Here is a 12238-nt window from a genome sequence, read left to right as displayed (position 1 = left end):
TCATTGTAAATGATCTTCCTATCAAATTGACATGGCCTTCCTAAGAGAATATTCCCTAATTTTCAAATGAAGCATTACCCGGAGGCATATCTTGATTGGGAGATGAAAGTTTACCAAATCTTTGCATGTCATGAGTATAGTGAAGTGAAGAAGATTAGGTTGGCTACCTTGGGCTTTGATGACAAAGCAATCATATGGTAGAAGCTTGAAGAGAATGCAAGATGGAAGATAAGAAAACCTGAGATAAATACATGGAAAGAAATGAAGGAGCTTATGAGGAAGGCATTCTTACCACCTTCTAATGAGAAAGATGCTTATGACAAGCTATAAAACCTCACACAAGGTAGCAAGAGTCTTGAAGAGTACCATAAAGAGATGATAATGACTATGAGGAGAGCCAAGTACAAGAGCCTAAAACTTCCATGCCTTAGGTTCCTATGTGGGCCTAATACAGACATTCAATGTATTGTAAAGTTGTAGTACTATGAGAGATTGGAGGATTTGGTGCATCTAGCCAAGACAATGGAGAGACAACTTGAGAGGAAACATTCCTACAAGAAGACCTATCACTATGACTCTTCTAATGGTAAGGTCAAGTCCAAGAAGGAGGGATCTTCCCCACCTAAGCAACAAAGTTCAAAGTCTCAAAGTCATAAACATGATCCTAACCCTAGCACTTCTTCTACATCTAGGAGTAGTTCAATTAAATGCTTGGGTAAAGGTCATATTTCTCGCAACCTATCTCACGACAGGACGATGAAGGAAAATAAAATAGGCGCCTTCTAAAAAAGAAAATGAGTGGGAATCGCCACCAACGTTTATTTAAGGAAAACGTTAGAAAAACCAAAAAGAGGTCTGCAAATTTTGAAAATAAGAGTTCGGGAGTTGTTTATGCATAGGGAAGGTATTAGCACCCCACACGCCCATCACAAGGGACGACAACCTTTAGTCGAGTGCGCACAACGTGACTTCAAAATTATTTATTTTCCCAAGAACGATGAATTGCTTTTATTATTTTATTATATATATATATTAATTTTTTCGAGTCAACAAGGGTATTGCCCTTGCTCCTACGTATCCGCAGGTGTGATGAGGAAATTAGACCTACGTAGTTCTTTAAGTTTGAATATTTGTGTGTTAAATGGATTTTATGTTTTTTCGAAAGGTTTATTTTATTTGCGAACAAAGATTCGTTAAGGCGTTGGACCTTGAAACGATCTCAAGTAATATTTGATAAAAAGAAGTTTGGTTGTGGATTGATTTCCTTTATTTGTTTTTTTTATTAGTCTCTAGTCATATAGAAGAAAAGAAAATGATTCCACGACACTGGTGGTCGGCTAGAATTAAACCTTACAAATGAAATGAAATTACCAACGATAAAGGGGTGAAGATGAATATATACATAATATCAGAGAGGACCCATAAGGGTACATGGATTACATTCAACTCTTGAGAAAAGAAAAGAAAAGGAAGAAGAACTAACCGACTGTTGCACAGGATACAAGGCTAGCAAGAGAAGTAGCGTAGGGAATGATCCTTGGTTGCAATTCAGCAGTGCCTCAACTATGCTTTTCTTCTTTTTTCTTCCTCTCCCTTCGTTTTTCTTCCTCTTTAAACTTTTTGAACCCTTTGCCCCTTCCCCTTTATGGCTATTTATAGAAAAAAGCCATTTGGGGCAGGGGAAGCTCACCCAGGCGAGCTGGTTACTTAAGGTTGAAGATATTCCATGGCCCAGGCGAGCCAGATGCTAGCATGGGCAAGCTAGGGTCTAGAAATTCCCAGAAAATGGCCATTTCACCCTTTTCCTTGTGTTTTTTTTTCCCAGATCCGACAATCACCCATCAATTCGAGCAATCCCTTGACCCTGCATTGCAACCGGTGCCAAACACCGTAATTTAATTAGTAATGATCAAAACATCACAAGTGGATAATGAAAACATTGCACCTTGATGAAAATAGGGTCTCACAATATTGTATTACATTGTCCAAACAAGAAAACCAAAGTTTTGAGGGACAATGAGATTGTCACTAGTGAGTTTTCTTCTATTAATTTATCTAATATCTTTAGTGAAAATGATAGTGAATGTGGTACCAAATGTCTAGATGATGAATTGATGATGTGTAGGAGGTTGTTGGGTATCCAATATAAGGATGAGGATGAGATTCAAAAGAATAACATATTTCAAACTAGATGATTGGTTCTAGGGAATGTGTGTTCTTTGATTATTGATGGGGGTAGTTGTATTAATGTGTCTAGCATAAGGTTGGTTAGCAAACTTAACCTTAAAACCACCCCACACCCTAATCCTTAATGCTTGAAATTTCCATGTGAAAAAGGTGAGTTGGTTGTAGACCAACTAGTGTTAATGAGTTTTACCATTGGAAAATATAAAGATATTGTGTTGTGTGGTGTAGCTCCCATAGAAGCATGTCACGTATTGTTGGATAAACCATGACAAATTGAAAGAAATGTGAAACACCATGGCAAGACCAATAAGATTTCTTTTGTACATGAAGGACATAAGATCAAACTTGCACCACTTTCACGTAAGGAAGCAAGTGAGGATCAAGTTAAGCTGGGAAAGAAAATAGAAGATGAGAGAAAAGAGTCAAAAGAAAAAGAAACAAAAGATAGAGAAATGATAGAAAAAAAGATAGAGCAAAAGATAAAGAAAAATAAGAATATTCTTCTTTTTCATTCTAAGCCTTTGTTTCTTTGTGGAGATTCTTTGCTCAAGGGATTTCAAAAAGAGCTCCCATGTGAAGAATTCAAAATTTCAAATTTTGACCCTTTGTTTGATGATGAAATCTCTCATGTGAAAGGGATTGAAGATGAGGTTGCAATGGGGAAATCCAATTGATGTAGCTCCAAGTAGAGCTTGGAGGCCTTGGATCTTCTTCATCATCGGAGTCCTTTGCTTCTTGAAGATCAATGGGAGCGAAATGGAGAAGGAAGAAAGATGATTGGAGATGCCACTTCAAAGAGAAGATGAGTCAAGAACAAGCTCACCATCATAAGAAGCCATGGATAAGAGCTTGAAGGTTGGAGAAGATGAGTGGAGGGAGAGGGAGAGAAGAGGCATGAAATTTTATGCCTCAAATGAGGTCTTAACTTTCAAGTCTAATTTCTCAAATGATCAAAGTTGAAAAAATGCACACACAAGGCCTCTATTTATAGCCTAAGTGTCACACAAAATTAGAAGGAAATTTGAATTTTTATTCAAATTTCACTTGAATTTGAATTTGAATTTTTAGAGCCAAATTTGGAGCCAAAATTTCACTAATTATGATTAGTGAATTTTAACTATGGTTCAGTCCACTAATCCAAGATCAAGTCCAAAATTCTCCACTAAGTGTGCTTAGGTGTCATGAGGCATGTAAAGCATGAAGGACATGCACAAAGTGTAACTATATGATGTGGCAATAGGGTGTAGCAAGCAAATGCTCACCTCTCCCTTAGGAAGGTCCAAAATTTAATTGGGTTGGGCTTCTTCCAATTTAATTAAATTTCTCTCCCAACACACACACATCAAATAATGCACTTAATTCATGTGAAATTACAAAACTACCCCTAATACAAAAACTAGTTTAGGTGCCCTAAAATACAAGGACTGAAAAATCTTACATTACTAGGGTACCCTCCCTACACTATGGAGCCCTATATATAAGGCCCAAAAATAATGAAACCCTAATTTAATATGTACAAAGATAAGTGGCCTCATACTTAGCTCATGGGCAAAAAATCTACCCTAAGGCTTATGAGAACCCTAAGGCCTTCTCCAGCATCTCTGACCCAATCTTCTATCGAGTGCCCTTGGGGGGTAGGATTGAATCACCAATACATTAATTCTTTCTTCTATGTTGAATGATTAACCCAATTCTTATTGTAATTTTGCTTGTGCGTCTAACCATGCAAAGTCTTTTGTTTTAATGCCTAAGGAAGAATTGTACATCAAGGATCAATAGGCAAGACAATTTGGAGAAGAGGTGGATGCACGTGAGAATCTAGGCAACCATTGAAAGAAGAAGATTTTTTTATCGTTACATCTCTAGACCTAATGTTTCGATTGATATGCAACATGTGTTAATTCTTGATTTGCATTATACTTTTGATGTGCATGATGCATATGACTTGCATAATCTTATTTTAGGTCATGGCATCAAGTCTTTGAGATTTGAGAATAGCACATGTCATTCGGATTTGTATGACCATCATGAGACCTTTTCCATGTGAGTTTTTGTTTGTAAAGAAAGTGAGCATGGTGAATTCTTTAGTCATGGGGAACATTTATGCAAAAACATGATCTCTTGTGTGCCTCAATTTGCTCTGCATGATCTATTAATGAAAATAACTCATGGTGTGAGTTTAGTGAGGCATGGTGGGCTTCAATTTAGGGATAGATGGATTATGAATAAAAGGTGTAAAATAAAAATTGTAGTCCATGGTTGTAGAATCTCTTTACTTGTTAACTCTCATTGGATTAACATGGATATGGAGTTTGTACTAAAGTGCCCAAGATCCAAAAGAGGAAATCATTTCCATTTAGTATTGTTTGGTAGTTTCCTTGTGCTTGTATTTGATCCAAGAGGATGGATAGATAAGCACATAAATAATAAGAGATTTACCTTTTTTTTTTAAGGAATTTAAGTCTCCTTAGAAGTAAGATTATGCTTTCCCTAAAATTAATACTTGTGTTTTCTTTTCATGTAGGTAATAAAGAGATGAATTCTCTCCAAGAAGTAGACAAGGTGCAAAAAGAAATATCATTTAGTTTTATTTTTTATGAAGTATTAATATTTAGTAAGGCATAATAAAAGTAGTTGTTGGCTTTCATGCAAATTAATAAGCCACTTACTTGATTAAATTCTTCCATTAGGAGTCACATTATGAATATGAGACTCTTGGTATGCATTTGAACTGCTATATGTATCTCACAAAGTTATGAATGAAAACATATTTGGATGAAGTCAGAATTTAGCTTTGTTAAGTGTGAGAGAATTATTCTCTCTTGGTTCTTATGTAGAACCTTAAATTCTTATCAAATAATTCCTATTCTTTGTGATACATTCTCCTAAACTTACCGATTCTTACGAATTATGGCGTTCATTTTCATTTCTCACCTCCATCCGCTTTTTCTTTTCTTCTACAAAATTTTACTTTAAGTTTAGATCTGTTAAGATGTTGAATTGTGATCCATGTAAAAGGGTTCTCATCAGAAATAATGGAGATAGTTTGGTGTTATGCTATTCATAGTATCTGGAATGGAAGTACATGAACAAGGTCATTTCTGATAATGCTTAAGTGGACTTAGAAAAACTAATTATTGATAATATCAAATATCAAGCGTGGACATGGCTGAAATATAATAGATAAAAATTCTCTTATTCTTATATTCTTTGGGCTCAAGATCCAGGGGCTTACATCATGCAAGAATCGAACATGTGACTTTCGTGTTATTAGCACAACACTCTAACCAATTGAGCTAATAAGTCAATTACGTTATAAAATAATTAATGTCGCTATATATAACACTAAATTTTTTAATGTATATTCAATATACATGTAAATTTACATAATAAATTTTGTGACAATTAATTTTGATCTAATAATGAATTTTTACATATATAAATTTTAAATAAAAATCAAATTTCATAAAAATTTATATATGTAAACAAAATAATTATTAAATCAAAATTAATTGTCACAAAATTTATTATCTAAATTTACATGTGCATTAAATATACATTAGAAATTTTAGTGTTATATATAGTGACATTAATTATTTTATAACATAATTGACTTACTAGCTCAGTGTTAATAACGCGAAAGTCACATGTTTGATTCCTCCGTGGGCAGAGTGACAATCCGTAAGCCCAATACGGATTGCTTCTTAAGGATTGACAATATGTAAGTATTGGACTTATGGATTCATAATTTGTATCAATTTTACGGAATGACAAAATTGGAATTACATGCACAAAGAAAAATCCAGGAAACAATTGTAGCTGGACTAACAGTTGAAGTTGTAGTGACAAGGGTTGTGAAAGGAACATAACTTTTAAAGGAATATCTAAGGAGGGACTGAGTTATTATGTACCTAGTCTGTTTTTTGGTACTGTATCTTCATTTATGCATTTCTTTGGTGTATAAATAAAGATTCAGCTCTGTTGGCCCAACCATTATTGGTAAGGAGTTTCTATTTTTTCACTTGAAATTGCACTTGTGCTTTATCTTATAAATAAAATCCTTTTGTTTGCAGATCTAAAAATAAAAGTATGTTTTATAATGCGATATTAAAATTATTTATTTTATTGTTTTTAAGTATATTTAAATTGATTATTATTATTATTATTATTATTATTATTATTATTATTATTATTATTACATTTTGTAAAAAAATAGTTCCAATATTATAAATTAAAAAAGCAAGTTTGCAAAAAACATAAAAATATGTACATAACAATAAATTTAATTTAATATAAATATATTGTATTAAAATTAATATAAATAATTCAAAAAAATATAAATAAATGATATTTCATATAAATTTAATCACAAGAAAATTCTGCTGCATATAAATTTAGTCACATGACTAATTCAAGAACTATTAAACATGACCATATTTGCTACGATGCTTTTATTGTCTTTAGCACCTCATCATTAAATATAAAATAAATCATATAAAAAAAGAATATTTATCTGGTGTACCTTCATAGTTTTCAACAAAGCATCATTTCCAATGAAAAAATATACAGATTAAATAATTCGTATGAATTATATTAAAATTAATTGTCACAAAATTTATTATTTAAGTTTACATGCATATTAAATATACATTAGAAATTTTAATGTTATATATAATATTATTTATTTTATAATATAATTGATCTATGAACTCAGTTAGTTCCATATGAGACTTATGAATTAACTGATCAGTATCCTTTTTACGGAAAAACAAAATGGGAAAATCAAGAAATTACTGGGTGTACATAGCAATGCCTGTCTGCGTGCCGTTCCATGAAGGCTGAATGCCCGTTTGAGTGGTCAAACGGTACAAAAAAAATACCCTTAGACTTGATTGCGGCCAAATTTGTCAAAAACCAAAGCACTAAAGCAGAATAAAAAAATAATAATTTGAAATAGTGTAGTGTATGCTTCTGGACACGGTGAATCTTGCATGTGGGAGTATTTATGGACCCCTATCAGTGAGGTATAAGCTACAAAAGAAGATAGTGAGAAATAGAAGGATAAACACAATGGAGAAAACGACATAAAGTAGGAAATAAAGGTGATGATGTTAAGGGTGGGAATATACAAGATTGGGAAGGGACAAGAATTTAAGGAAAAGATAGATAAAGCAAGGTAGACCTGAATTGACAAGGAAAAAAGAGATTTGGGGTAGAGATTCAACATATATACTGCACTCTAAATTTATCTTTAAATTTTTGCATTTTTCTGTTCAAGTAATTAAGGAGTTAGTCTCTATTGTTTTTTTTATCAAAATAAAACTAAGTTTCTATCAATATCATGGAACCATTTTTTGGCTCAGGATTGCACACATAATGTTATATTCACAGCCACAAAGGAATCTAAGCCACATTAGAGAAAAGCAAGTTAATCAAACATCAGTTCTATTATTCCTTTGCGTATTGAAAATAAAATAATTCACATACGGTAATGTTTTTGGCTTCTGCCATGCACTTAATACCCATAATTACACAGACAACAGGGCATCTATTATCATGATAAAATCAGACGGAGAATCTCTCCAGAGAGCTTGAATGATTTTTCTGTTTCTTCCAGACAGTGGTCCTTTTCTTCCCGAGTCCAAGGCTGATAAAACAAAAGAATATCAAAAAGGTGTATTCAACACCCTAACTAAGAAAAAATAAATTGGAAGCTATCAATGGAATCCCTGTATTCTTCGCTAATTGGGGATGAAACCGCAATAGAAGTCAACCTATTGATTATTCCTTAGAAAATTGGAAAGAAGTGCATACAAATAATTATGAAAGTTCAAGAAACTTACTTCAGCAACCTTATTCAACTTGTCCCTCACATTCTGCAACAACTGGGGAAGGTCACCGTCCCATTTGTAGAACTCCAATGCCTTGTTGTTAAGTAACTTTTCAGCAACCTGTGAGATAAAGTAAGGATAAAGTAACAAACTAACAATCATTCAGTATTAGTTTTAACTCACAGTAAGACACCACAGATTTGCAAAAAGCTTGTAATTGCTTCTTTTTCTTTTATGCTTTTTGATTAACTAGAAACAACATTATTTGCATCCTTGCTGCCATGTTGCTTTTTAGGTTCAGTTGTATTGCTTATTTCACTTCTTGAAAACTTATAATGAAAATGCTTCAGGAAGGTCTTTGGGCTGAGATGTTTATCATTTTTTTAAGTGATGTGCTAATTATACATGTATGCATTCATTAGTAATATTGATTATTTTACCAGCAGTATACTAATAGCTACATACAAGAAAGTGTTTGATGCAGAGATATAATAGAACATAAAACATATGGTACATGTGGCACAATTCTGCAAATATCAGTATATAATATACAACTAATATGGAAATAGCCAACATCAGCATGCCATATAATATATACCTACAGGTATCAGACGTAAAACATAGCAGACTATAACATGAGGAAAGATGAGATATTCTCACTTCATCGAAAGCTTGATTATGTTGTAACATTCTCAGAGGAGATATATAGCATAGTAACTATGCCATGTGGAGAGGAAAAATGAAAATATCCCCAGACGTGAATGTGCCTATAATTATTAATTATAAAACATAAAACAGATACTCTGGCCCACAAATAGCACTCAAAACCAAAGATGTACTCATAAACAATGCGACACACAACATGATTTAACCTCTTTAAGCATGCATGTGTTTGGTAACCTTTTTCCCAATCATTCGACCACCAGCTGAATGAGCAAAGTAGATGTTGTAAAAGTGGCAAATGAATGCTTGAGGATCCTTCACAGATAACTCCTTAAGATATTGTGCATAGGTAAGACCAGGAGATGAAGGTTCAGGAATGGTATAACCTTGCTCCTTGAACCAATCCAAATCTTCTACCAAACTTGCAGACCTTTCCAATCCAGTGTTTCTGAATTCAGCATCTACACAAGAAAGACAAGAGCATTGGTCATTTAACAATCAGATTAGCTGAGAACATATATACTAGTAGACACCATCATATTAGTTGCAGATATGCCAAAGAAGTACAGAACTCAACAACCTATCAGGATAACAGCAAGAAACCTTCAGAGAATTAGAACAATCATGCTCACAGATTATTACCTGAAATTGGTACAATCAATTCACCTTCAGTGTCATCAAGTCAAACCTCAGAAATTTCTGATGGACAATTCTTCGATCATTGTTACCTTACATTGAATAACCTTGTAACAATGCCTGTACCACTTGTACCCACAACTACAACCACTCAACAGCTCAAAACTTACTTGAATTCCCAAAATATATGATCATTTGCACAAAAATATTAGCCATAAAAAATTGGATATCTTATAAAGATCATGATTTAGGCACATTAAAACCAAAACTATAAAACAAAATGAAAATGAAAAAAAAAATGAGCTTGCCAATTGAAGAAACATTCAATTGGAAGAACTTAGACAAACATCGGCCTCTTACAATGACCTTGCTTACCACACCCAATATTTGCTGCACAATCCAAAACTAACAAAAACATAAAACCAGCAAACAGAAAGCAGAACCCTTAAAAAGGGCCATAATGTTAAAATCCAAAAACATGGTGTTTGTTTGGTTTGCAGGTGCCAAAACTTTCAAAGCACTCAAACGTAAAAAGTATGTCGCTTGGAGGATTGGCTCAAACTGATGTTTAAGCATCTTCAACATCTAAACAAACTCACTGATGATCGTCATCACCACCATAATAATAATGAAATATGTGAAAAATAAGCCAAAGAGCAACAGCAGAAACTCATTAAAACAGTACGCATCCTCTTGAATAAAACAATAAAAAGGGCTAAAATTTCACCACTACTCACTCGTGCTAATATCAAATATAGCAACAGCAACAATTATTCATTACCATTAGGACTCATCATTAGTTCAAGTCAAATCACACATCACACAAATCTCGTGCAAGTCATCAAACATGACCCTACAGAACACACATTTAGCCCCAAAAGTCACCACCACCACATATATTAGCAGCACCATTCCCTCCCCCCAACAAAAAAACAAAGAAACAGAACCCAAACCTAAAAAATAACACATTAGAACACAAACACACACACACACACACAAAAAAAAAATAAAAAAAATCAAAGGATTGGTGCAATGATGTAAGGCCATGCAGCGTTCGTTCACATGAGTTGGAACATTCTATTCTGCGAGCAAGATTAATTTCTGACCAGTAGGTTGGAGGGAAGACGCGTGGTCTATGACCCAAGAGAAACAAACACACAAAAATAAAAGCTTATTACTAAAAATATCATGACTAGGAAGAAACTCACAAAAAGGATGAGGAGCCTCATGAACGATTTTCTCCAGCGTGTCATAAACGAGCTTACTGTCCACAAGAAATTTCAGGTACCCTTCGACGGATGGGTTCCACTTGGTAACGGCTTTCTCCTCGGGCTGCTTGACCTCCTTCTCGCCCTCCCTGGCCTGGTCCCTCGTGTGAAGCCTCATCGCCACAAACCTCATCTCTTCCACGAACCCTTTCGACTCGCCCTTCTTCTTCGGCGTCTCCGCCGTCGCCGCCGACACGATAACCGCAGTCCTTCTAGGCATGACAGCAGCACGAACACCACCCGCCACCGCCGGTGAGGTTAGGAAAAGAGAGCGGAATTGGGGATGAGGAGGCCGTGGCGCCAGGCGGGGCTTAATATAGAGCGATTGGGACTGGGATAGAGTTGTTGTTAGTGATGACGCCATGGATGAGAGTTTGTTGAGTGCACGAAACCACTAAAAATGAGGTGGTGGTGGATGAAGCAAATGAACCGGTACGGTACTACTAGGAACTGTGCGTGCGTCACTGCGATGGGTGTGAGAAAGATAAACAAATAACAAGTAATAAGAAGGATGAAGTAGTCTTCAAGAAAAAGCGATGGACGAGGAATAATAATATATTAAGGATTATTAAATAATAATAATGGGTGTTGTATTGTGTTGTGTTGTTGATTGGTGATGGCCGGGTGGAAGAGTGTACGAGTGTGGGGATTATTAGTCCATGTGAAGAAAGTTTGAAAGAGCAGAGAAATTTTGTGACTTCTGCTTAAATGGAACAGATGCGGTTTTTTACCTTTTCTCTTTTCGTATGCAGTGGTCTATGTAGTTATCCAACTGAATAGAACCTAAGATAATTTTACAGTCATTCATTCCACTGTAGTTTTTAAAAAATCGCAATTTTCTTTCTCATATTAAAATAAATATTTGATCTTTTTATTGTAAACAATTTCGTAATTTTAGTTCTTACATATGGGGGCGTAAACGGGTGTGGATTACCAATTAATTTGAATTGACTCAAACAAGTTGGGTTGGGTGATTTTTATGTTTTAATTAAACTCAAATCAAACCCATTGATTTTTAAATTAGATCACAAGTTTTAATATCCAAATCTCATAATCTATTCACCTGTTAATTTGTATTAAATTATTATTATTATTATTAATATATGTAATATATAATATATATTTTTAATTTTTTTAAAATCAAATATTATTGACTATTGATTACATAGACTTATCAATTTGAATTGAGTAAAAGCATCAATGCATCTTAAACCTTCATAATCAAAGCGACAAGGATTTTATTAATTGAAGCTACTTCAAATGGACTTCAAAAAATATTTTGAATCTATTTACAAAGAGTAGATCTCTTAATATCTCATTGGTTTTGGTTGAAAAAAATGATTGAAATTCATCCTTATGCTTATTGAAACTCCTTATCTTTAATATGGTATGTTCAATTTCTCATTCCCCATGGATAAGTCACTGGAGTGGAGTGAGATGTGATAGCAACATAATTTTATTTTTAATAAAAAATTTAACAAGAAATAGTTGTGCTTGATTCGTTTAGTAAAAAAAAATTAATTTATAAAAAATATTGTGTTTTAAAGAAGAACTAACAAAATTATATGTTTTGACATGTTAACCCAACCAAACCCAAACCGTTTACCGAATGTGTTGGTTTGGGTTGAGTTTCATTTTTCTTAGAAAATCAAT

At 33.9% G+C, this 12238-nt stretch overlaps 1 protein-coding gene across 1 annotated transcript; it reads right to left on the bottom strand.

Moving 5' to 3' along the window:
* Positions 1-7609: 7609 nt before the first annotated feature.
* On the bottom strand, positions 7610-11241 carry LOC114416740 (heme oxygenase 1, chloroplastic-like). Its single transcript, XM_028381727.1, has 4 exons — positions 10526-11241; positions 8919-9142; positions 8031-8138; positions 7610-7834 (listed from the first exon to the last, which is right to left on the bottom strand). Exons 1-4 carry the CDS (start codon positions 10947-10949, stop codon positions 7742-7744), a joined length of 849 nt encoding a protein of 282 aa, XP_028237528.1. The 5' UTR covers positions 10950-11241; the 3' UTR covers positions 7610-7741.
* Between the last annotated feature and the right edge of the window lie 997 nt (positions 11242-12238).

Source organism: Glycine soja, chromosome 6 (genome assembly GCF_004193775.1).
Source record: "Glycine soja cultivar W05 chromosome 6, ASM419377v2, whole genome shotgun sequence".
Classification (NCBI taxonomy): domain Eukaryota; kingdom Viridiplantae; phylum Streptophyta; class Magnoliopsida; order Fabales; family Fabaceae; genus Glycine; species Glycine soja.
This window is presented reverse-complemented; position numbering and strand designations above follow the sequence as displayed.